This window comes from Oncorhynchus mykiss, chromosome 11 (assembly GCF_013265735.2).
Source record: "Oncorhynchus mykiss isolate Arlee chromosome 11, USDA_OmykA_1.1, whole genome shotgun sequence".
In the NCBI taxonomy this organism is placed as follows: domain Eukaryota; kingdom Metazoa; phylum Chordata; class Actinopteri; order Salmoniformes; family Salmonidae; genus Oncorhynchus; species Oncorhynchus mykiss.
The window spans coordinates 83969899-83996679 of record NC_048575.1 but is presented as its reverse complement, the minus strand read 5'-3'; the positions used below and the strand labels follow the sequence as shown (position 1 = coordinate 83996679).

At 43.7% G+C, this 26781-nt stretch overlaps 2 protein-coding genes across 8 annotated transcripts in view; one reads left to right on the top strand and one right to left on the bottom strand.

Annotated features, from left to right (window-relative positions):
* Nucleotides 1-6086, bottom strand: part of LOC110535141 (protein RUFY3) — a 53836-nt gene extending 47750 nt beyond the window's left edge. The window contains exon 1 of one of the 2 annotated variants that reach the window (XM_036936565.1): nt 5773-6086. In XM_036936565.1, coding sequence (XP_036792460.1) covers nt 5773-6055 — 283 coding nt within the window. In that variant the 5' untranslated portion in view covers nt 6056-6086. The remainder of the gene's footprint in view (nt 1-5772) is intronic. The other variant, XM_036936563.1, reaches the window with a different exon arrangement.
* A 7953-nt stretch (nt 6087-14039) lies between these two features.
* Nucleotides 14040-26781, top strand: part of LOC110535142 (mitogen-activated protein kinase 1) — a 60033-nt gene continuing 47291 nt past the window's right edge. For 4 of the 6 annotated variants that reach the window (XM_036936559.1, XM_036936560.1, XM_036936561.1 and 1 more), the window contains exon 1: nt 14042-14354. In XM_036936559.1, coding sequence (XP_036792454.1) covers nt 14218-14354 — 137 coding nt within the window. In that variant the 5' untranslated portion in view covers nt 14042-14217. Of the gene's footprint in view, nt 14355-26781 lie in introns of all 6 variants that reach the window. The other 2 variants (XM_036936562.1, XM_036936558.1) reach the window with 2 other exon arrangements.

Sequence of the window (26781 nt, the reverse complement as noted above, 5' to 3'; positions counted from 1 at the left end):
GGAGTGATTGCAAATCTATTTGTGCCACTTGTGTAGCCTACCTGGAGCTGGCAAACAGATTGAATAGATAGCCTGTAACTCCAGTTTGTTGTAGTATTGTGTTATTATCAATAGATAGCCTGTCACTCCAGTTTGTTTTAGTCTTGTGTTATTATGAATAGATAGCCTGTAACTCCAGTTTGTTGTAGTCTTGTGTTATTATCAATAGATAGCCTGTAACTCCAGTTTGTTGTAGTCTTGTGTTATTATCAATAGATAGCCTGTAACTCCAGTTTGTTGTAGTCTTGTGCTATTATCAATAGATAGCCTGTAACTCCAGTTTGTTGTAGTCTTAGCCTGTAACTCCAGTTTGTTGTAGTCTTGTGTTATTATCAATAGATAGCCTGTAACTCCAGTTTGTTGTAGTCTTAGCCTGTAACTCCAGTTTGTTGTAGTCTTGTGTTATTAGCAATAGATAGCCTGTAACTCCAGTTTGTTGTAGTCTTGTGTTATTATGAATGCATTAGATTGATGTAACAGTCAGATTAGGCTACAGGTCAAATTAAGTATAAAAAATAAACACTGGCTGTTGTTGACAAACATTCATTACAAACACTCATTACAGTATCAGTCAAAAGTTTGGACACATCTACTAATTCAATGGGTTTTTATTTTTTAATATTTTCTACATTGTAGAATAATAGTGAAGACATCAAAACTATGAAATAACACATATGGAATCATGTAGTAACCATTTGAGATTCTTCAAAGTAGCCACCCTTTGCCTCGGTGACAGCTTCGCACACTCTTGGTATTCTCTCAACCAGCTTCACCTGGAATGCTTTTCCAACCATCTTGAAGGAGTTCTCACATATGCTGAGCACTTGTTGGCTGCTTTTCTTCACTCAGCGGTCCAACTCATCCCAAACCCATCTCAATTGGGTTGAGGTCAGGTGATTGTGGAGGCCAGGTCATCTAATGCAGCACTCAAGAACTCTCCTTCTTGGTCAAATAGCCTGGAGGTGTGTTGGGTCATTGTCCTGTTGATAAACAAATGACAGTCGCACTAAGCCCAAACCAGATGGGCCGGCTTATCACTGCAGAATGCTGTGGTAGCCATGCTGGTTAAGTGTGCTTTGAATTCCAAATAAACCACAGACAGTGTCACCGGCAATGCACCCCCACACCATCACACCTCCTCCTCCATGCTTCACAGTGGGAACCACACATGCACACATGCAGAGATTATTCGTTCACTTACTCTGATTCTCACAAAGACACGGTGGTTGGAACCTAAAATCTCTTTGGACTCCAGACCTAATGACAGATTTCCACCAGTCTAATGTCCATTGCTCATGTTCCTTGGCCCAAACAAGTCTCTCCTTATTGGTGTCCTTTAGTAGTGGTTTCTTTGCAGTTCACGCAGTTTCCTCTGAACAGTTGATGTTGAGATGTGTCTGTGAATTAAACTCTGTGAAGCATTTATTTGGGCTGCAATTTCTGAGGCTGGTAACTCTAATGAACTTATCCTCTGCAGAAGAGGTAACTCTGGGTCTTCCTTTCCTGTGGCGGTCCTCATGAGAGACAGTTTCATCATAGCGCTTGATGGTTTTTGCGACTGCATTTGAAGAAACTTTAAAAGTTCTTGAAATGTTCTGGATTGACTGACCTTCATGTCTTAAAGTAATGATGGACTGTCATTTCTCTTTGCTTATTTGAGCTGTTCTTGCCATAATATGGACTTGGTCTTTTACCAAATAGGGCTGTCTTCTGTATACCACCTCTACCTTGTCACAACACAACTGATTGACTCAAACGCATTTAAGAAGGAAAGAAATTCCTTTTACTTTTAAGAAGGCACACCTGTTAATTGAAATGCATTCCAGGTGAATACCTCATGAAGGTGGTTGAGAGAATGCCAAGAGTGTGCAAAGCTGTCATCAAGGCAAAGGGTGGCTATTTGAAGAATCTCAAATATGAAATACATTTTAAATTTCTTTAACACTATTGTGGTTACTACATGATTCCATATGTGTTATTTCACAGTTGATGTCTTCACTACTTTTCTACAGTGTATAAAATAGTAAAAATGAGTAGGTGTGTCCACACTTTTGAGTGGTACTGTACATACTAATATTGAATTCAGTGATTGAAATTACAACCCCATCCTCAGTAGCCTATCCCAGCAGGCTATTGGGGGAAACAAGCACTTCTAATTTGCGAAATCGCCTCGTTATTCATGTCTGTTAATATGAACTAAACCAACTGCTAAAATATTCAGTTTACATCTTGCCCATATCTTGTCTAGGCTACCAAAGATGAGATGTAGGCCTATCAGGGGTTAAAGGCTACCTGCCTTTATCTAAGCAAACCACTGCAAAATGTTATTACAATCCTAAACCCAGATTTTAGTCTGTAGCCTAGCTAATAGCGTTTCAATCGGTGACGTCACTCGCTCTGAGACATTGAAGGCTTTTGTGGAGTGATGGGTAACGATGCTTCGAGGGTGGTTGTTGTCGATGTGTCCAGAGGGTCCTTGGTTCGAACCCAGGTAGGGGCGAGGAGAGGGACGGAAGCTATACTGGTACATATGCCTATTGAAATGATAAAGTCAATCTCGCAAATGGGCATTTGTAGTCTTAACATCTGGCACATAACAAACAGCACAATTGCCAGAAAGTAGCCTAACAGTTAAAAAAAAAAAAAATGAATCAAATTTTTTCTTGCTCAGAGATTGAGATCATCTGTCCAACTTTCATCACTCAAACTCTCCTGTCGGGTTTATCTATTGTTTTGCCCATGCGCAAAGGGGATTTATTTACAATTATAAACCTGGTTCGAGTCCTGAATGCTGATTGGCTGAAAGCCGTGGTATATCAGACCATATACCACAGGTATGACAAAACGTTACTTTTTTACATCGGTAACCAGTTTATAATTAAAAGGTACCCCCAGGTTCTGCGGTATATGGCCAATATACAACGGCTACCAGCTGTACCCAGGCACTCCGTGTTGCTTTCTGCTTATGAACAGCCCTTAGGCACGGTAGATTGGCCGTATCTCCCCGGCGAGTTTAATAAGGGCAAATTATATTTTCTGTTTCCACATATTCAAATTGCTTTATTAAGTTAAGTCATAGTTTGCAATAATTATTATTTTGAGTTACCCCGAATATAGCTTCTAACTTCGTTACTATGATATTCCTTCTTAAAATTGGCTCGATAACGGTGACGGAATGGTTTAATTGTATAAATATGGCAACTAACGATACTCTCTTGCTGCAAATTTTTTTGGGGGGCGGCTAGTTGTTCTCAGGCCTTTTGGTTTAGAATGGTCAATGGGCTAGAAATGTTAGCTTGACCTGTGAAACAAAGCTATCTAGCTATTATATAGACCTGAGCTCTCCAACCTTTGTCCTGGAGAGCTGTTGTCTGAGCCCAATAATGTTTGTACCATGTTGTGTTGCTACCATGCTGTGTTGCTACCATGTTGTGTTGCTACCATGTTGTGTTGCTACCATGTTGTGTTGCTACCATGCTGTGTTGCTACCATGCTGTGTTGCTACCATGTTGTGTTGCTACCATGTTGTGTTGCTACCATGCTGTGTTGCTACCATGTTGTGTTGCTACCATGTTGTTAAGCTGCTACCATGCTGTGTTGTCATGTGTTGCTCTACCATGCTGTGTTGTCATGTGTTGCTCTACCATGCTGTGTTGTCATGTGTTGCTCTACCATGCTGTGTTGTCATGTGTTGCTCTACCATGCTGTGTTGTCATGTGTTGCTCTACCATGCTGTGTTGTCATGTGTTGCTCTACCATGCTGTGTTGTCATGTGTTGCTCTACCATGCTGTGTTGTCATGTGTTGCTCTACCATGCTGTGTTGTCATGTGTTGCTCTACCATGCTGTGTTGTCATGTGTTGCTACACTTTGGTCTTAGATCTCTCTTTATGTAGTGTTGTCTCTCTTGTTGTGATGTGTGTTTTGGCCTATATTTATATTGGTTTGTTATATGTTATTTTTAATCCCAGGCCCCCGTTCCCGCAGGAGAGGCCCGTTGCCTTTTGGTAGGCCGTCATCGTAAATAAGAATTTGTTCTCAACCAGGTTAAATAAAGACAGCGCCTTCCTGTATGTTTTCGTTTCAACTCCAGTTGTAACTAACTCGATTCAATTTATCAAGCAAGGTAACGTGAAGTATTAAAATCAGGTCAAACTATCTTAGGGTTAGAGAGAAACCTACAGGACGGTAACTTGGCTCTCCAGGGAACAGGGTTAGAGAGCCCTGATATAATATCTTCTTTCTGCACTGGAGTTAATCGAATCTGAAAGTTGTCTTTGGCTGGCTAGTTAAGGGTTTCATATCCCCTAGTTCAACTCTGTCTGCTTGTTGACTAGTTAGTTAAGACAAAATAAGGGCTTCATATCTCCTAGTTCAACTCTGTCTGCTTGTTGACTAGTTAGTTAAGACAAAATAAGGGTTTCATATCCCCTAGTTCAACTCTGTCTGCTTGTTGACTAGTTAGTTAAGACAAAATAAGGGCTTCATATCTCCTAGTTCAACTCTGTCTGCTTGTTGACTAGTTAGTTAAGACAAAATAAGGGCTTCATATCTCCTAGTTCAACTCTGTCTGCTTGTTGACTAGTTAGTTAAGACAAAATAAGGGTTTCATATCCCCTAGTTCAACTCTGTCTGCTTGTTGACTAGTTAGTTAAGACAAAATAAGGGCTTCATATCTCCTAGTTCAACTCTGTCTGCTTGTTGACTAGTTAGTTAAGACAAAATAAGGGCTTCATATCTCCTAGTTCAACTCTGTCTGCTTGTTGACTAGTTAGTTAAGACAAAATAAGGGCTTCATATCTCCTAGTTCAACTCTGTCTGCTTGTTGACTAGTTAGTTAAGACAAAATAAGGGTTTCATATCCCCTAGTTCAACTCTGTCTGCTTGTTGACTAGTTAGTTAAGACAAAATAAGGGCTTCATATCTCCTAGTTCAACTCTGTCTGCTTGTTGACTAGTTAGTTAAGACAAAATAAAGGCTTCATATCTCCTAGTTCAACTCTGTCTGCTTGTTGACTAGTTAGTTAAGACAAAATAAAGGCTTCATATCTCCTAGTTCAACTCTGTCTGCTTGTTGACTAGTTAGTTAAGACAAAATAAAGGCTTCATATCTCCTAGTTCAACTCTGTCTGCTTGTTGACTAGTTAGTTAAGACAAAATAAGGGTTTCATATCTCCTAGTTCAACTCTGTCTGCTTGTTGACTAGTTAGTTAAGACAAAATAAGGGCTTCATATCCCCTAGTTCAACTCTGTCTGCTTGTTGACTAGTTAGTTAAGACAAAATAAGAGCTTCATATCCCCTAGTTCAACTCTGTCTGCTTGTTGACTAGTTAGTTAAGACAAAATAAGAGCTTCATATCCCCTAGTTCAACTCTGTCTGCTTGTTGACTAGTTAGTTAAGACAAAATAAGAGCTTCATATCCCCTAGTTCAACTCTGTCTGCTTGTTGACTAGTTAGTTAAGACAAAATAAGAGCTTCATATCCCCTAGTTCAACTCTGTCTGCTTGTTGACTAGTTAGTTAAGACAAAATAAAGGTTTCATATCCCCTAGTTCAACTCTGTCTGCTTGTTGACCAGGTAGATTTGAGTCAACAGTCAAGGGGTGTTGGCAGCTCACTAGTTGTTGACAAAAAGCACAACTAGCTAACTTAGCTGGTACAACAGATACGCTTTTTGAGTCAGAGACAGCTAGCAAGTTGACTAGTTAAAAATGGTAAAATATTGAAACACTCACTCTTCGACGTACTCTTGATATCCAGGTCATATTGAACAGAAGAAGTAGGAGATGACAATCCAGTCTTCTCAAAAGAAATGTTGGTTGAACTCAGAGCCTCTTTAAAATAGATGACAGATGTCGGGGAGAATGACTCATCCGGGGTGCCGGCAACATGTCCGGTTTTATCTTGAACGTGTTCTCTGTCAGAGACCCCCGACGCATCCAAACTTTGTGAAAGTGGTGAATCCTGGATGGGACACGGGATTGTTGACAGTCGCTGCTCCGCCATCTTCACATGCATGTGACTCGTTTCCAATCAGCAGTGGGAGAGAAACTTCTTCTTTGTTGGGGTTTATCGGAGGTTGGCATCCAACGTTATGGTGCATTACCGTCACCTAGTGGACTGGAGTGTTGGGCCAGAAGACAGGGAGAAATTAAATCCTTTCTGACATTCAGTTGCTCTTTATTAAAAAGATAACAATATATTTGAGACTATATCTAATGAAGTTCTACTCAAAATACTGTTTAAACTCATTTCCTGCATCCCCCTTCTCCCTCATACTAGATCTCATCCTCTCTCTTTCCCTCTGATACTGCCCACACTGTATCAATACATGCTCCACGGTCTCTATTTCCTGGCAATAATCCCACTTCCCTGTTGGATGCTTTCCGATCACATTTAAAGTCGTATTTATCCGGCTGTGTCCTACCCCTTAATCTTGTATAAAAAAAATTAGCCTCCTCTCTTCTGTCTCTTCCAGCTGTCCTCCCCTCCCCGTCTTTCCTCTGTACTTGAAATAAATGCCTGCCCTTAATATCACTGCTCCTGCTGAAATAAATGCCTGCCCTTAATATCACTGCTCCTGCTGAAATAAATGCCTGCCCTTAATATCACTGCTCCTGCTGAAATAAATGCCTGCCCTTAGTATCACTGCTCCTGCTGAAATAAATGCCTGCCCTTAGTATCACTGCTCCTGCCACCTCTGACCAATTCAAATAGGCCAGGTCAAGAGGGGATGTTAATAATTTGATAATAATAATAATTCAGTGTATGTTTTTATTTAATTACAGCTGCATAGCTAATGTTTTTCTTTGGTGTACAAACACTTTTTCATATCAATATTGTACATACATGTGATTGTATATTTTGGTTTGGCCCATCGCGGGTTATCTGTATTTCCATACCCCCTTATTGTTCTCTTTTGCCTGACCTTCAGCTAGCAAGGTATGTTGTCCTTGGCTCCGAAATTGTTCAATATAAAATCGTCATAATGTTACACAATGTACTGTTATGCTACCATAAGTTTGTTACAATGTGGACAATATAAAGATTTATGTTAACAAGTTTCATCGAGCTCGCTAACTAGGGTATCTATTGTTACTTGTGAGTACTTGGGACAGTGTTTGAGTGAGTGTCCATGTGCTCGCGCAGGTGCCTGAGCACTGTGACTGCGCCAAGGGCTAAAATAATGTGTGTTGTCTCTTCGTGTGCAGGGCAAATAAAAATAATCCAACCAGCAGTCCAATCATATGGATCAACACCCTCCCTATCTTTCTGTAGTCTTTCCAATCAGATGGATCAACTCCCTCCCTATCTTTCTGTAGCCTCTCCAATCAGATGGGTCAACTCCCTCCCTATCTTTCTGTAGCCTCTCCAATCAGATGGGTCAACTCCCTCCCTATCTTTCTGTAGCCTCTCCAATCAGATGGATCAACACCCTCCCTATCGCTGAGAGAGCACAGCTCCTATCCCAGCCTCGGATGCGTCCACCTCCACTGTGAACTCCAAAGAGGGATCCGGATGAGCCAGCCCGGGAGCCGAGGTAAACAGAGCCCTCAGGTGACCAAAAGCCCTGTCCGCCTCAACCGACCACTGCAGTCGCACCGGTCCCCCCTTCAGCAGTGAGATAAACAGAGCCCTCAGATGACCAAAAGCCCTGTCCGCCTCAGCCGACCACTGCAAACGTACCGGTCCCCCCTTCAGCAGTGAGGTAAACAGAGCCCTCAGGTGACCAAAAGCCCTGTCCGCCTCAGCCGACCACTGCAGTCGCACCGGTCCCCCCTTCAGCAGTGAGATAAACAGAGCCCTCAGATGACCAAAAGCCCTGTCCGCCTCAGCCGACCACTGCAGCCGCACCGGTCCCCCCTTCAGCAGTGAGGTAATGAGGTGGATCCGGACGGGACGGGCAGAGATGACCCCGGTTGGAGCTGGTCGAGGGGCTGGAGAGACTTCCTGTCTCTCCCAGCGGTCTATGGTCTGGACAACGCGATCCATCATGGCACCGAGATGTAGCATAGCCGTGTGTTCCTGGACAGTGTTCCTGGACTCCTCTGACCGGGGTACCTGACTCCATGGTTGGTGTAGGATTCTGTCAGGAGTGGGTTTTGGAGGCTAAGTCAGGTGCAGGAGAGCAGAGTGTAGTGAACAGGCACACTTTTATTCCGGTCAAAATGACAGCACAAAGTAACATAAAATGTACCCAAAACACAGAACATAGACAAAAAGTAATGCGCATAACAATATCAAAATACAGGTAACACAAACAATCCTACACAAAGACATGATGGGGAACAGAGGAATAAATACATGTAGATTGATTGGGGAATGAAAACCAAGTGTGCAGAGAACAAGACAAAACAAATGGATACATGAAAAATGGAGCGGCGATGGCCGGTGACGTCAACCGCCGAACGCCAGCCGAACAAGGAGAGGAGCCGACTTCGGCGGAAGCCGTGACACCCTCAGAGGTAGTAATCACACCGGTGGGCAGAGGGACGTTCTTCTTACCAAACCACATGACCTTTGTTTTGGAGGTGTTCAGAACAAGGTTAAGTAAGGGTAGAGACAGCTTGTTGGACACTAAGAAAGCTTTGTTGCAGAGCGTTTAACACAACATTCGGGGAGGGGCCAGCTGAGTATAAGACTGCATCATCTGCATAGAAATGGATGAGAGAGATTCTGTCACGGCCTGACCTTAGAGAGCTTTTATGTCTCTATTTCGGTTTGGTCAGGGTGTGATTTGGGTGGCCATTCTATGTTCCTTGTTCTTTGTTTTGGCCGGGTATGGTTCTCAATCAGGGACAGCTGACTACTGTTGCCTCTGATTGGGAACCATACTTAGGTAGCTTTTTCCCACCTACGTTTTGTGGGTAGTTTATTCACTTTGTCATTTTTGTTTCAGTGTTCTGTTTAATAAAAGTCATGAACACTTACCACGCTGCGCTTTGGTCCGAATCCTCCTCATCTGACGACACCCGTTACAGCTTCCTACTGCCTGAGCTATGTTGTTTTGATGTAAATTGAGAAAAGCGTGGGGCCTGGGATTGATCCTTGGTATAGGAAAAATGTAGTAGCATAAACCTATCGCTGTTACATTGAACTAGATGAATGGAATATGAATCACAGTCGTCCAATATATTGTAATAGAAATAAGGCCATGCTCATGAAAAAAACAAAATAGTTGTCCTCCCTCATCTTAAACCACTGCTGTTAATGTACTTTAAAAAATATATATTATTATTTAATTGTAGACCAAGGCGTCATATCCTTTAAGTTCTTGTCTACGTTGTTTGGAAAAGTGGTAGCTGATTCACTCACAATGTTGTCTCATTGTCTCATTGTCTCATGCTTAGAATGCGCTCATTGTCTCATGCTTAGAATGTGCTCATTGTCTCATGCTTAGAATGCGCTCATTGTCTCATGCTTAGAATGTGCTCATTGTTATCATTTGAAAGGTCTGAAAAGTACCATGGCAGTTAAGTCAACAGTGGGAAGTTAGCTAAAATAGTTGCTGTGGTTACTAAAACAGCTGTACCTCTTGATTGGTAGTAGATACTTCTATTCCGTTTCCAGATTTGAATAGCAGAGAAGTAGACTAAGATGTCATACCTCTAAGTTTAGGCCTAGAGTGCTGGGAAAGTTTATAAAAGTTGAGAGGAAAATGTTTAATGTGGTTACTAAAACAGCTCTATTGTTTGATCTGTAGAATATATTCTGATTGTAGATTTGAAAAGCAGAGAAGTACACCAAGATAAACACAGGAATGGAGACGTCTTGTCCCGCCGAAGCGCTCTGTAGATGTCACGTTCTGACCTTAGTTCCTTTGTTATGTCTTTGTTTTAGTTTGGTCAGGGCGTGAGTTGGGGTGGGTAGTCTATGTTCTTTTTTCTATGTTGTGGTTTTGTGTTTGGCCTGGTATGGTTCTCAATCAGAGACAGGTGTCTTTCGTTGTCTCTGATTGAGAATCATACTTAGGTAGCCTTTTCCCACCTGTGTTTTGGTGGGTGATTATTTTCTGTTTTAGTGTTTTACTACCTTACAGGACTGTTTCGGTTTTTGTTTATTTTCACGTTGTTATTTTGTATTTTCAGTGTTCAGTAAAATAAACATCATGAACACATACCACGCTGCGCATTGGTCCAACATTTCATACTCCTAGTAGGAGGAGGACAAAGAATTCCGTTACAGTAGAAGATGGCCGCCCTGCCCCGCCCACAGGGTCGGGGGGAGGGTGATGGAGTGAGAGGGTGGGTGAGTGAAGGGCAGTATATTCCTGCTCGTTGGCTACATCTGTTGGCCAGGAGAGGGGAAGGCCCGAAAGGGTAAGAGCCTAATTACACACACCTGAATCTAATTTGTTTGGAGCTTGAGCGGTGGCTGTTTTAACCTGGCTTTGGCCAGAGCTGTTTTGGGGTTTGGAGCATCAAATCAAATCAAATTTTATTTGTCACATACACATGGTTAGCAGATGTTAATGCGAGCGTAGCGAAATGATTGTGCTTCTAGTTCCGACAATGCAGTAATAACCAACGAGTAATCTAACCTAACAATTCCAAAACTACTACTTTATACACACAAGTGTAAGGGGATAAAGAATATGTACATAAAGATATATGAATGAGTGATGGTACAGAACGGCATAGGCAAGATACAGTAGATGGTATCGAGTGCAGTATATACATATGAGATGAGTATGTAAACAAAGTGGCATAGTTTAAAGTGGCTAGTGATACATGTATTACATAAAGATGCAGTAGATGGTATAGAGTACAGTATATACATATGAGATGAATAATGTAGGGTATGTAAACAAATAAAAGTGGCATTGTTGTTAGGAAGAGCTGACATGCAGGGACCTCCAACCCTGGGAGGAATATCGAACCCAACTGGATAGGAACCCACCTTACTGACCCAAGTAAGGACAAGGCCTGACCCAAGTAAGGACAAGGCCTGACCCAAGTAAGGACAAGGCCCGACCCAAGTAAGGACAAGGCCTGACCCAAGTAAGGACAAGGCCCGACCCAAGTAAGGACAAGGCCTGACCCAAGTAAGGACAAGCCTGTTGAATTTCTGTTGTCTTTTGCTGGATACGCAGATAAACAGCTCGGCTGTCCGGTAGCAGAGAGGAAGACCCGTGTAGAAAGGCTCAGAGACAAACTAGGCTTTGTTTTGGGTTTGTTGCTACCCAGCACAGTGGCGCATTCTGTTTCTTTCCCAGGAATAAAAGTCCCGGGTTGTTTCCCTGGAGAAAGTTACATTTTTGTCTACGCTTGTGTTACTTCACACACTCGTCAGTTGTTGGCCAACCCACAGTTCAAAGTAATGATATGAACCGGTTCAAACCCCAAAAAGGGCAGAAATACATTACATAAATACTTGTGTTACTTAAATACACTGGACGACAAGACAATAATCTGATTACAATGAAGAGCAAGACGTGCCGCTCTGTTCTGGACCAGCTGCAGTTTAACTAGGTATTTCCTTGCAGCACTGGACCACACGACTGGACAATAATCAAGATTAGACAAAACTAGAGCCTGAAGGACTTGCTTTGTGGAGTGTGGTGTCAAAAAAGCTGAACATCTCTAGTCCTCTCTCCATCTTTGGTGTCAAAAAAGCAGAGCATCTCTTTATTACAGACAGACCCATCTCCCCATCTTTACAACCATTGAATCTATATGTTTGGACCATGACAGTTTACAATCTAAGGTAACGAACGCCAAGTAATTTAGTCTCCTCAACTTGTTCAACAGCCACACCATTCATTACCAGATTCAGCTGAGGTCTAGAACTTAGGAAATGATTTGTACCAGGCCTGATCACCGACAACAATGAGACCGTCTATAGGGAGGAGGTCAGTGACCTGGCAGTGTGGTGCCAAGACAACAACCTCTCCCTCAATGTGATCAAGACAAAGGAGATGATTGTGGACTACAGGAAAAGGAGAACCAAGCACGCCCACATTCTCCTCGACGGGGCAGTAGTGGAGCAGGTTGAGAGCTTCAAGTTCCTTGGCATCCACATCACCAACAAACTAGCACCCTAAGACAGTTGTGAAAAGGGCACGACAAAACCTATTCCCCCTCAGGAGACTGAAAAGATTTGGCAAAGGGTTATACAGCTGCACCATTGAGAGCATCCTGACTGGTTGCATCACTGTCTGGGTTGGCAAATGCTCGGCCTCCGAACGCAAGGCACTACAGAGGGTAGTGCGTACGGCCCAGTACATCACCGGGGACAAGCTTCCTGCCATCCAGGACCTCTATACAAGGAGGTGTCAGAGGAAGGCCCTGAAAATTGTTGAAGACTCCAGCCACTCAAGTCATAGACTGTTCTCTCTGCTACCGCACGGCAAGCGGTACCGGAGCGCCAAGTCTAGGACCAAAAGGCTTCTTAACAGCTTCTACCCCCAAGCCAGAAGACTCCTGAACAGCTAATCAAAGGGCTACCCAGACCCCTCTTTTACGCTGCTACTCTCTGTTTATTATCTATGCATAGTCACTTTAATAACTCTACCTACAAGTACATATTACCTCAATTACCCCGATTAACTGGTGCCCCAGCACATTGACTCTGTACCGGTACCCCCTGTATGTAGCCTCCAAATTGACTCTGTACCGGTACCCCCTGTAAATAGCCTCCACATTGACTCTGTACCGGTACCCCCTGTATATAGCCTCCACATTGACTCTGTACCGTAACACCCTGTATGTAGCCTCCAAATTGACTCTGTACCGGTACCCCCTGTATATAGCCTCCACATTGACTCTGTACCGGTAACCCCTGTATGTAGCCTTTCTTGTTATTTTACTGCTGCTGTTTAATTATTTGCTTCAGAGAGGGGAGAGGCAGGTAGCATAAACGTACACAGGTTAAGATTTTCAGGTTGCAGGCAGATACTGTAATACGTTTCTGAGTGACAGAGTTAGGGCTTTGCATAGGCGTTTTGTTGTGGGCGAAGGAGACAAAAAATTACTGAAACAAAATAACATTGCAAAAGGGCTCTTTATAAATGAAAACATAGCAATGTATCAACCTACGTGACATCACAGAGGGCCAACCAACCTTCTGGTAGAGAATGCGGTGATGACATCACAGAGGGCCAACCAACCTTCTGGTAGAGAATGCGGTGATGACATCACAGAGGGCCAACCAACCTTCTGGTAGAGAATGCGGTGATGACATCACAGAGGGCCAACCAACCTTCTGGTAGAGAATGCGGTGATGACATCACAGAGGGCCAACCAACCTTCTGGTAGAGAATGCGGTGATGAGTATCAAAATTGTCACTGGTAAATAAATGCAGAGGGCTATGATAAACTGGATAAAACAGCTTTAATGAAGTGGCAGCTGCGTTCATATAGATGATGTCGCCGATAGGAACCGATAGGAGCGTCGACTGAATAACCTGCTTTCTACTACGTAGCGAGAGGCAGGACCTGTTTCTATAGAAGAAGCCCATTTTCATTCTCAGCTTCTTAACTAACTCATCAATATGAACACCATCCAAAGTACATACGCTTAAATCATCAGACTTATTTGTATGCGCTCTAGAGAACAACATAATTGTTAACTAATATCTAGTTCATTATTACCAATTGAAAGAATGATAAATAACAGTAGTGTGTTGCGTCCCAATCACACCAAAAGTATAAAAGAAGACTTTAAGGTGAGGACTCCTGCAAGCCCCAGTAATACGACTATGAGAGAAATATAGCTGTCTATTGCCTCGTCAGCACCTAACTAGCCAGCTGGTCATCAAGATGACTGACTTAAAGATGACTGACTTAAAGATGACTGACTTAAAGATGACTGATTTAAAGATGACTGACTTAAAGATGACTGATTTAAAGATGACTGACTTAAAGATGACTGAATTCAAGATGACTGACTTAAAGATGACTGATTTAAAGATGACTGATTTAATTTAACGAATCCTGATTTAACCGAACCCCACAGGCGACTCCCAGGTGCGCCATAAACGTCATCAACGTGGGCAGCAGGCGTATCCATAGTGTCTCAGTGTAGCTAGCATACCGCAGTCAGCCTGTGTGTACAGCAGCGCAGGAAGACCACTTTATCATACGGAGGACTTCAGAAAGGCTCCCGGTAATAACGTTGTTACAGCGGTGACTTTTCCTTGTGGCCGTGAAGAACGTGTAAAAAGGCAGCCGGTTTTCACAATGGCGACAGCTGCGGTTTCTGCCAGTGGCCCCAACCCCGGAACCGGAGCTGAGTTGGTCCGAGGACAGGCCTTCGATGTCGGGCCCCGGTACCACAATCTGTCGTATATCGGTGAGGGCGCCTACGGAACGGTGTGGTAAGACATATTTTCATACTGGCAGAAATGTTGCCCCACACACACACACACACACACACACACTCTTTCATCACTACTGACGTTAGTCAAACAAGTTTGGATACTTTGTAGACTTCCATGTGTAGAATTCCCCTCCGGGTTCACTTCTTCACTGCCACATTGTAACATGGACAGTAAGTTTATGTTTCTACATGTGTTGCTGTTGATATGGTGCCTGCTAGTGTGCAGTGGGGAAGACGCTTGTTACAGTGGAAACTTGTTGATCTTGGCTCGACTGTAGGATTGGGCAACTCGGGTCGATTTCCTATTACATAACTCATAACTCAGTGTTTGCTAAATTATTTTATTCAATTTAACAGACTATTTATGTTCATTTCGACAAAATCTTCCTCTACTAACTTTCTATTAGGCCAACATATTTCGGTTTTATCTGCCTGATCACTAGAATAATTTATCGGAATAACCACCGACGCAAAACGCCTGAATGTTGAACTTGATTCGTGTTTTAATCCGTCAATTTGTCTTAATTTAAAATAGGCCTGAAAACTGAATCTATTCAGACTTCCCGGTAGGCTGGTTTCATAACCCATAAAACTGCAGTATTCACGGTGTGCATATTCACTGTGTGCATTGTGTTGTAGAGGGGTTAAAGCTGCAATGTGTCACTTTTTAGGCGACCCAACCAAATACACATTTTAGTTATAGAGCTGTCATTCTCATTAAACGCCAGTCTAAGAAGAGGTAGATCTGCTCTTTATAGATCTGTCATTCTCATTAAAAGACGGTCTAAGAAGAGGTAGATCTGTTCTATGTTATAGATCTGTCATTCTCATTAAAAGCCAGTCTAAGAAGAGGTAGATCTGCTCTATGTTATAGATCTGTCATTCTCATTAAAAGCAAGTCTAAGAAGAGGTAGATAATGTTCTATGTTATAGATCTGTCATTCTCATTAAAAGCAAGTCTAAGAAGAGGTAGATAATGTTCTATGTTATAGATCTGTCATTCTCATTAAAAGCCAGTCTAAGAAGAGGTAGATCTGCTCTATGTTATAGATCTGTCATTCTCATTAAAAGCAAGTCTAAGAAGAGGTAGATCTGCTCTATGTTATAGATCTGTCATTCTCATTAAAAGCAAGTCTAAGAAGAGGTAGATCTGCTCTATGTTATAGATCTGTCTTTCTCATTAAAAGCCAGTCTAAGAAGAGGTAGATTTGCTCTATGTTATAGATCTGTCATTCTCATTAAAAGCCAGTCTAAGAAGAGGTAGATAATGTTCTATGTGCGCTCATTTCTATGCTTCCCGTTAAGTTTAGTTTTTGTGAATTTGAGTTTGTTTTGTACACTAAAAATACAATTATTTTGTCTCGTAGAAAATCTGTTTCACAGGTTTAGATTTAACAATGATTCTTTACAACATATATGGTTGTTTTGTTACAAACTGAAATTAGGTGAAATATTAGTATTATAGCAACAAGGAAATTGATTGTTTAAAAATTTAATTCTTTAATTATTTTGTTGCATTTTGCAGCATTAAGAGCCGCGACGCCAGTCTGAGCATTAACATGCATTGGGTGTGGTTTTGGAAGCAGAAGGACATTATCTTTCATATCATAGGGTTAGTGTTCCCACACGGCCTGATGCCACGGACGTGTTGTCACAGAAAAATGTTGGGTGGAACTGTTGTGGGGTGGCAGGTAGCCTAGTGGTTAGTGTTGGACTAGTAACCAGCAGGTATCCTAGTGGTTAGGGTTGGACTAGTAACCAGCAGGTAGCCTATTGGTTAGGGTTGGACTAGTAACCAGCAGGTAGCCTAGTGGTCAGGGTTGGACTAGTAACCAGCAGGTATCCTAGTGGTTAGGGTTGGACTAGTAACCAGCAGGTAGCCTAGTGGTTAGGGTTGGACTAGTAACCAGCAGGTATCCTAGTGGTTAGGGTTGGACTAGTAACCAGCAGGTAGCCTAGTGGTTAGAGTGTTGGACTAGTAACCAGCAGGTAGCCTAGTGGTTAGGGTTGGACTAGTAACCAGCAGGTAGCCTAGTGGTTAGTGTTGGACTAGTAACCAGCAGGTAGCCTAGTGGTTAGAGTGTTGGACTAGTAACCAGCAGGTAGCCTAGTGGTTAGTGTTGGACTAGTAACCAGCAGGTAGCCTAGTGGTTAGAGCGTTGGACTAGTAACCAGCAGGTAGCCTAGTGGTTAGTGTTGGACTAGTAACCAGCAGGTAGCCTAGTGGTTAGTGTTGGACTAGTAACCAGCAGGTAGTCTAGTGGTTAGGGTTGGATTAGTAACCAGCAAGTAGTCTAGTGGTTAGTGTTGGACTAGTAACCAGCAGGTAGCCTAGTGGTTAGTGTTGGACTAGTAACCAGCAGGTAGCCTAGTGGTTAGTGTTGGACTAGTAACCAGCAGGTAGCCTAGTGGTTAGTGTTGGACTAGTAACCAGCAGGTAGCCTAGTGGTTAGTGTTGGACTAGTAACCAGCAGGTAGCCTAGTGGTTAGAGTGTTGGACTAGTAACCAGCAGGTAGCCTAGTGGTTAGGGTTGGACTAGTAACCAGCAGGTAGCCTAGTGGTTAGGGTTGGACTAGTAACCAGCAGGTAGCCTAGTGGTTAGGGTTGGACTAGTAACCAGCAGGTAGCCTAGTGGTTAGGGTTGGACTAGTAACCAGCAGGTAGCCTAGTGGTTAGGGTTGGACTAGTAACCAGCAGGTATCCCAGTGGTTAGAGGCAGGTAGCCTAGTGGTTAGAGTGTTGGACTAGTAACCAGCAGGTAGCCTAGTGGTTAGAGTGTTGGACTAGTAACCAGCAGGTAGCCTAGTGGTTAGTGTTGGACTAGTAACCAGCAGGTAGCCTAGTGGTTAGAGTGTTGGACTAGTAACCAGCAGGTAGCCTAGTGGTTAGTGTTGGACTAGTAACCAGCAGGTAGCCTAGTGGTTAGAGCGTTGGACTAGTAACCAGCAGGTAGCCTAGTGGTTAGTGTTGGACTAGTAACCAGCAGGTAGCCTAGTGGTTAGTGTTGGACTAGTAACCAGCAGGTAGTCTAGTGGTTAGGGTTGGATTAGTAACCAGCAAGTAGTCTAGTGGTTAGTGTTGGACTAGTAACCAGCAGGTAGCCTAGTGGTTAGTGTTGGACTAGTAACCAGCAGGTAGCCTAGTGGTTAGTGTTGGACTAGTAACCAGCAGGTAGCCTAGTGGTTAGTGTTGGACTAGTAACCAGCAGGTATCCTAGTGGTTTGAGCGTTGGACTAGTAACCAGCAGGTAGCCTAGTGGTTAGAGTGTTGGACTAGTAACCAGCAGGTAGCCTAGTGGTTTGAGCGTTGGACTAGTAACCAGCAGGTAGCCTAGTGGTTAGTGTTGGACTAGTAACCAGCAGGTAGTCTCGTGGTTAGTGTTGGACTAGTAACCAGCAGGTAGCCTAGTGGTTAGTGTTGGACTAGTAACCAGCAGGTAGCCTAGTGGTTAGAGCGTTGGACTAGTAATCAGCAGGTAGCCTAGTGGTTACAGTGTTGGACTAGTAACCAGCAGGTAGCCTAGTGGTTAGAGCGTTGGGCCAGTAACCAGCAGGTATCCTAGGGGTTATAGCGTTGGACTAGTAACCAGCAGGTAGACTAGTGGTTAGAGTGTTGGACTAGTAACCAATAAGAATTTGTTCTTAACTGACCTGCCTAGTTAAATAAAGGTGAAATATAAACCGGTTAACATGCTGTACAGTAAGTGTCTTTTGCATCTGTGAAATTACAACCATTTGATGTGATATGAAGGTAGAGGATTTATGTTTCTAGAACTGGACAGCAACTGAGAATTGATTCACGTTTAGCTGGAGTTTAGATGGCTGTTTTGTCTTCCAGAACCCAATTCCCCCTTTAAACAGGTCCTTGGACTACGGAGTAACGTTAGACTCCTTTTAGTCCGTTACTGGGCCAGGGCAAGCTTCAACAGAGCACTGCAATCTGCACCATGAAGCATCAAACTACTGAGCTGAATGAAGCCACGGGACTTTAAAAGTCTCCATGTAAAGTTAGGTAGGTCGACTTGATCCTGACAGTCATACAATTTGTTCATCTAGTTCTGAGAATAGGCTTTCTGGGTGTATCCAGTCTGCAGAGAGACGAATCATAAAGTTATTCAATAACGTTTCAAAAGGGCAGGAGCGACACTCAACTAGTCTAGTACGACGGCGATCATTACATCATCCCGTACAGAGAATCTTTCTCTCTCAACCCACAGAGATGGTTCATGTTGCCTAGTCGCTAAGTCTCCAGCTCGCCCGCAGGCAGGCAGTCAGATGTTCACACTCTGTGGTTGTGTGTATTCAGATCAGTGATTTAAATAATGGAAGGTGTCAGTGAATGGGATCCCAGGGGCCGTGAGACCTATCTTTATCCCTAGGCTCAGTTGAGAGTGAAAGGAGGAGTAGAAACGTATCAAATCCCAAATAGCACCCTATTCTCTACATAAAGCTCTATGGGCCCTGGTCAGAAGTAGAGCCCTGGTGAGCCAGGGAGCAGACTACCCCTCTGGTGAGCCTCTGGTGAGCCAGGGAGCAGACTACCCCTCTGGTGAGCCAGGGAGCAGACTACCCCTCTGGTGAGCCAGGGAGCAGACTACCCCTCTGGTGAGCCAAGGAGCAGACTACCCCTCTGGTGAGCCAGGGAGCAGACTACCCCTCTGGTGAGCCAGGGAGCAGACTACCCCTCTGGTGAGCCAGGGAGCAGACTACCCCTCTGGTGAGCCAGGGAGCAGACTACCCCTCTGGTGAGCCAGGGAGCAGACTACCCCTCTGGTGAGCCAGGGAGCAGACTACCCCTCTGTGGAGCCAGGGAGCAGACTACCCCTCTGTGGAGCCAGGGAGCAGACTACCCCTCTGTGGAGCCAGGGAGCAGACTACCCCTCTGGTGAGCCAGGGAGCAGACTACCCCTCTGGTGAGCCAGGGAGCAGACTACCCCTCTGGTGAGCCAGGGAGCAGACTACCCCTCTGGTGAGCCAGGGAGCAGACGACCTCTCTGGTGAGCCAGGGAGCAGACGACCTCTCTGTGGAGCCAGGGAGCAGACTACCCCTCTGTGGAGCCAGGGAGCAGACTACCCCTCTGTGGAGCCAGGGAGCAGACTACCTCTCTGGTGAGCCAGGGAGCAGACTACCCCTCTGGTGAGCCAGGGAGCAGACTACCCCTCTGTGGAGCCAGGGAGCAGACTACCTCTCTGGTGAGCCAGGGAGCAGACTACCCCTCTGTGGAGCCAAGGAGGCAGGGAACAACATTACTCTACTTGGAATACTCTCTGAATTCCCAGCCTGCCCCTCCCAGCCTCCCTCACACACTGAGCAAACACACATCCATCCTTCCTATTCACTCACTCACTCTCCTTTCCCTTTGTCAACACACACACACCTACACTTATACACCTACCTACCTACCTACACACACCTGAGGCTGTAGCAGGCTTTACCTTGCTGTGTGAACAGGGACTAGACTGGAGGAGCTTTCTAATCAACATGTTATCATGTTAGATATGTTAGCCATGTCTCCATATAGAGAGCTGCACGATATCCTGTTAAACCCAGTCCTAAAGGCCCACTATGTATTTAGTTATCACCACCAACTCTGTGTTGTTGTTTGTGTCGCACTGCTTTGCTTTATCTTGGCCAGGTTGCAGTTGTAAATGAGAACTTCTTCTCAACTGGCCTTCCTGATTAAATAAAGGTGAAATAAAATAAATAAACTCTCACTTAACTGCTGGTGCAGCCCATCTGCCACTTGGGAAACTAGGAGGATTTGGCCTGGCAATGCCAGACAGTTCCACTTTATAGCTAGATGAATATGTGATATGACTGAAACCACTACCTACATGTTACCTCACCTACCTCGTACCCCTGCACATTGACTTGGTACTAGGGCTGTTGAGGTGACCGTATTACCGACACACTGGCGGTCTAGAGTCACGTGACCGTTTCGTCATGGTAACTATGCTTCTCCAAGCTCTGATGTTGCTGATGGTCATTAGTAGTCTACCAAACTGGCTACCTGCCTGGTACTCAGCACTCTATTGTCCCTGTAATCACTCTGACATCAATGCAAATGTAATGGAGGCTATGTAATTGCGTGAGAAAACATACACATGGTCAGCAGATGTTAATGGGAGTGTAGCGAAATGCTTGTGCTTCTAATTCCGACCGTGCAGTAATATCTAACAAGTAATCTAACCTAACAATTTCACAACAACTACCTTATACACACAAATCTAAGTAAAGAAATGGAATATAAATATACAATAGATTTGCTCTAGCCAACCGTGTGCAGATGGCATACCAGAGTGGGCACGCTCGCTATATATAGTCGTGGCCAAAAGTTTTGAGAATGACACAAATATTAATTTCCACAAAGTTTGCTGCCTCAGTGTCTTTTTTGTCAGATGTTACTATGGAATACTGAAGTATAATTACAAGCATTTCATAAGTGTCAAAGGCTTTTATTGACAATTACATGAAGTTGATGCAAAGAGGCAATATTTGCAGTGTTGACCCTTCTCTCTGCAATCCGCCCTGGCATGCTGTCAATTAACTTCTGGGCCACATCCTGACTGATGGCAGCCCATTCTTGCATAATCAATGCTTGGAGTTTGTCAGAATTTGTGGGTTTTTGTTTGTCCACCTGCCTCTTGAGGATTAACCACAAGTTCTCAATGGGATTAAGGTCTGGGGAGTTTCCTGGCAATGGACCCAAAATATCGATGTTTTGTTCCCCGAGCCACTTAGTTATCACTTCTTCCTTATGGCAAGGTGCTCCATCATGCTGGAAAAGGCATTGTTTGTCACCAAACTGTTCCTGGATGGTTGGGAGAAGTTGCTCTTGGGGATGTGTTGGTACCATTCTTTATTCATGGCTGTGTTCTTAGGCAAAATTGTGAGTGTGCACACTCCCTTGGCTGAGAAGCAACCCCACACATGAATGGTCTCAGGATGCTTTACTGTTGGCATGACACAGGACTGATGGTAGCGCTCACCTTGTCTTCTCCGGACAAGCTTTTCCCGGATGCCCCAAACAATCGGAAAGGGGAGTCATCAGAGAAAATGACTTCACCCCAGTCCTCAGCAGTCCAATCCCTGTACCTTTGGCAGAATATCAGTCTGTCCCTGATGTTTTTCCTGGAGAGAAGTGGCTTCTTTGCTGCCCTTCTTGACACCAGGCCATCCTCCAAAAGTCTTCGCCTCACTGTGCGTACAGATGCACTCACACCTGCCTGCTGCCATTCCTGAGCAAGCTCTGTACTGGTGGTGCCCCGATCCCACAGCTGAATCAACTTTAGGAGACGGTCCTGGCGCTTGCTGGACTTTCTTGGGCACCCTGAAGCCGCCTTCACAACAATTGAATGCCTCTCCTTGAAGTTCTTGATGATCTGATAAATGGTTGATTTAGGTGCAATCTTACTGGCAGCAATATCCTTGGTTGTGAAGCCCTTTTTGTGCAAAGCAATGATGACGGCACGTGTTTCCTTGCAGGTAACCATGTTTGACAGAGGAAGAACAATGATTCTAAGCACCACCCTCCTTTTGAAGCTTCCAGTCTGTTATTTGAACTCAATCAGCATGACAGGGTGATTTCCAGCCTTGTCCTAGTTAACACTCACACCTGTGTTAACGAGAGAATTACTGACATGATGTCAGTATACAGTGCCTTGCGAAAGTATTCGGCCCCCTTGAACTTTGCGACCTTTTGCCACCTTTCAGGCTTCAAACATAAAGATATAAAACTGTATTTTTTTGTGAAGAATCAACAACAAGTGGGACACAATCATGAAGTGGAACAACATTTATTGGATATTTCAAACTTTTTTAACAAATCAAAAACTGAAAAATTGGGTGTGCAAAATTATTCAGCCCCTTTACTTTCAGTGCAGCAAACTCTCTCCAGAAGTTCAGTGAGGATCTCTGGATGATCTAATGTTGACCTAAATGACTAATGATGATAAATACAATCCACCTGTGTGTAATCAAGTCTCCGTATAAATGCACCTGCACTGTGATAGTCTCAGAGGTCCGTTAAAAGCGCAGAGAGCATCATGAAGAACAAGGAACACACCAGGCAGGTCCGAGATACTGTTGTGAAGAAGTTTAAAGCCGGATTTAGATACAAAAAGATTTCCCAAGCTTTAAACATCCCAAGGAGCACTGTGCAAGCGATAATATTGAAATGGAAGGAGTATCAGACCACTGCAAATCTACCAAGACCTGGCCGTCCCTCTAAACTTTCAGCTCATACAAGGAGAAGACTGATCAGAGATGCAGCCAAGAGGCCCATGATCACTCTGGATGAACTGCAGAGATCTACAGCTGAGGTGGGAGACTCTGTCCATAGGACAACAATCAGTCGTATATTGCACAAATCTGGCCTTTATGGAAGAGTGGCAAGAAGGTAGCCATTTCTTAAAGATATCCATAAAAAGTGTCGTTTAAAGTTTGCCACAAGCCACCTGGGAGACACACCAAACATGTGGAAGAAGGTGCTCTGGTCAGATGAAACCAAAATTGAACTTTTTGGCAACAATGCAAGACGTTATGTTTGGCGTAAAAGCAACACAGCTGAACACACCATCCCCACTGTCAAACATGGTGGTGGCAGCATCATGGTTTGGGCCTGCTTTTCTTCAGCAGGGACAGGGAAGATGGTTAAAATTGATGGGAAGATGGATGGAGCCAAATACAGGACCATTCTGGAAGAAAACCTGATGGAGTCTGCAAAAGACCTGAGACTGGGACGGAGATTTGTCTTCCAACAAGACAATGATCCAAAACATAAAGCAAAATCTACAATGGAATGGTTCAAAAATAAACATATCCAGGTGTTAGAATGGCCAAGTCAAAGACCAGACCTGAATCCAATCGAGAATCTGTGGAAAGAACTGAAAACTGCTGTTCACAAATGCTCTCCATCCAACCTCACTGAGCTCGAGCTGTTTTGCAAGGAGGAATGGGAAAACATTTCAGTCTCTCGATGTGCAAAACTGATAGAGACATACCCCAAGCGACTTACAGCTGTAATCGCAGCAAAAGGTGGCGCTACAAAGTATTAACTTAAGGGGGCTGAATAATTTTGCACGCCCAATTTTTCAGTTTTTGATTTGTTAAAAAAGTTTGAAATATCCAATAAATGTCGTTCCACTTCATGATTGTGTCCCACTTGTTGTTGATTCTTCACAAAAAAATACAGTTTTATATCTTTATGTTTGAAGCCTGAAATGTGGCAAAAGGTCGCAAAGTTCAAGGGGGCCGAATACTTTCGCAAGGCACTAAATAAATACCTGGTTAAATAAAGGTGAAATAAAGGTGAAGTAAATAAAATAAAAACAGCTTGGAAAATTCCAGAAAATTATGTCATGGCTTTAGAAGCTTCTGATAGGCTAATTGACATCATTTGAGTCAATTGGAGGTGTACCTGTGGATGTATTTTATGGCCTACCTTCAAACTCAGTGCCTCTTTGCTTGACATCATGGGAATATCAAAAGAAATCAGACAAGACCTCAGGAAAAATAATTGTAGACGTCCACAAGTCTGGTCCATCCTTGGGAGCAATTTCCAAACACCTGAAGGTACCACGTTTATCTGTACAAACAATAGTACGCAAGTATAAACACCGAGGGATCACGCAGCCGTCATACCGTTCAGGAAGGAGACGTGTTCTGTCTCCTAGAGATGAACATACTTTGGTGCGAAAAGTGCTAATCAATCCCAGAACAACAGCAAAGGACCTTGTGAAGATGCTGGAGGAAACAGGTACAAAAGTATCTATATCCACAGTAAAACGAGTCCTGTATCGACATAACCTGAAAGGCCGCTCCGCATGGAAGAAGCCACTGCTCCAAAACCACCATAAAAAAGCCAGCCTATGGTTTGCAACTGCACATGGGGACAAAGATCGTACCTTTTGGAGAAATGTCCTCTGGGCTGATGAAACAAAAATGGAACTGTTTGGCCATAATGACCATTGTTATGTTTGGAGGAAAAAAGGGGAGGCTTGCAAGCCGAAGAACACCATCCCAATCGTGGAGCACAGGGGTGGCAGCATCATGTTGTGGGGGTGCCTTTCTGCAGGAGGGACTGGTGCACTTCACAAAATAGATGACATCATGAGAAAGGAAAATTATTTGGATATATTGAAGCAACTTCTCAAGACATCAGTCAGGAAGTTAAAGCTTGGTTGCAAATGGGTCTTCCAAATGGGCAATGACCACAAGCATACTTCCAAAGTTGTGGCCACTCCAATACCTTGACATTGTTGTCCATAAGCCATTTTGCCATCACAAAGCCCTGACCTCAATCCTATAAAACATTTGTGGGCAGAACTGAAAAAGTGTGTGCGAGCAAGGAGGCCTACAAACCTGACTCAGTTACACCAGCTCTGTCAGGAGGAATGGGACAAAATTCACCCAACTTATTGTGGGAAGCTTGTGGATGGCTACCCAAAACGTTTGACCCAAGTTAAACAATTTAAAGGAAATGCTACCAAATACTAATTGAGTTTATGTAAACTTCTGACTTCAACTGTATATAAATACATGCATGAGCAATAGATGATATAAAATACAGTATACAGTATATTCATATGAGATGAGTAATGTAAACATTATTACAATTATGCTCTACATGTCTTGTAAAGAGGATAAATTTTTTAATTTTAAGAAGTGATCGCTTTTTTAAAAAGTGGCTAGTGATTTCAAGTCTATGTAGGCAGCAGCCTCTCTATGATAGTGATGGCTGTTTAACAGTCTGCTGGCCTTGAAATAGAAGCTGTTTTTCAGTCTCTCGGTCCCAGCTTTGATGCACCTGTACTGACCTCACCTTCTGGATGATAGCGGGGTGAACAGGCAGTGGCTCGGGTGGTTGATGTCCTTGATGATCTTTACGGCCTTCCTGTGACATCGGGTGGTGTAGGTGTCCTGGAGGGCAGGTAGTTTGCCCCCGGTGATGCGTTGTGCAGACCTCACTACCCTCTGGAGAGCCTTGCAGTTGTGGGCTGTGCAGTTGCCAGATATCTTCTTAAAATGAAGAACATTAATCCTCTTTTACAAGGGGCGTAGAGCCTAAATGGGATACATGAGCAGCACGTGAGTTTCAAGTTTGGGGAAGATAATTTTCGCCATAACACTGCACCTATATACATGTAATGCTTTTATTATGATCACATTTGTGGTCACTTTTGGCTGACAAAAAAGTAAATGTGGACAGTTCATCAAAGCTCCTCGGAATTGGAATTTGCGTCCCCGATTTGTCTTAACTTATAGCCTGTGAGAAACACCCGGTCACGGGACTGAGAACCGTGTGAGAGACCCTTCGGTTTGCACCCAGTAATAAGGGCAGAACTCGGGGCCGCGAAAAGGCATGTTTTCTTTGTTTTTTTAGGGTGCATTACGCCCCCCAAAAGGGGATGCCGCCGCCGCCGTCAAATTCCAGGCATTATCAAGTGTTTTTCAAATTGTGAATGAGAGACTGATGTAGTGTGTACAGCCTGCGCAAAAAAAACACACAGCAGCGTCAAGCAGCCTTTTTCAAAATCATCATTAGTCGCATCATACAGCCTTACAATGTATTAAAAATCTAAACACACAGCCCAACATTTTCTTAAGACCTGGCTAGAATATATAATGGATTTATTGTAGTGGTGTAGGCTACATTACATGGATTTACTGTGATGGTGTAGGCTACATTACATGGATTTATTGGACTTTTTGAAATGTAGCGGTTCCAAAGGTCGGCATCATTGACTTGTGGGCTACGCGTGGAAGCCAGGAGATGCTGCATGTGTTTTGTTAGTTAACAGTCAATTACCGTGAGACAGTTATTTGCTTGACGATCACCGGCTGATGAAATTTCATGACTGCCACAGCCCTACTTGGTACCAGTACTCCTTGTATACAGTCTCATTATTACCTCGTACCCCTACATATTGACTCGGTACCAGTACTCCTTGTATATAGTCTCATTATTACCTCGTACCCCTGCACGTTGACTCGGTACCAGTACTCCTCGTTTATAGTCTCATTATTACCTCAACTACCTCGTACCCCTGCACGTTGACTCGGTACCAGTACTCCTCGTTTATAGTCTCATTATTACCTCAACTACCTCGTACCCCTGCACATTGACTAGGTACCAGTACTCCTTGTATATAGTCTCATTATTACCTCGTACCCCTGCACATTGACTAGGTACCAGTACTCCTTGTATATAGTCTCATTATTACCTCGTACCCCTGCACATTGACTCGGTACCAGTACTCCTTGTATACAGTCTCATTATTACCTCGTACCCCTGCACATTGACTCGGTACCAGTACTCCTTGTATATAGTCTCATTATTACCTCAACTACCTCGTACCCCTGCACATTGACTCGGTACCAGTACTCCTTGTTTATAGTCTCATTATTACCTCAACTACCTCGT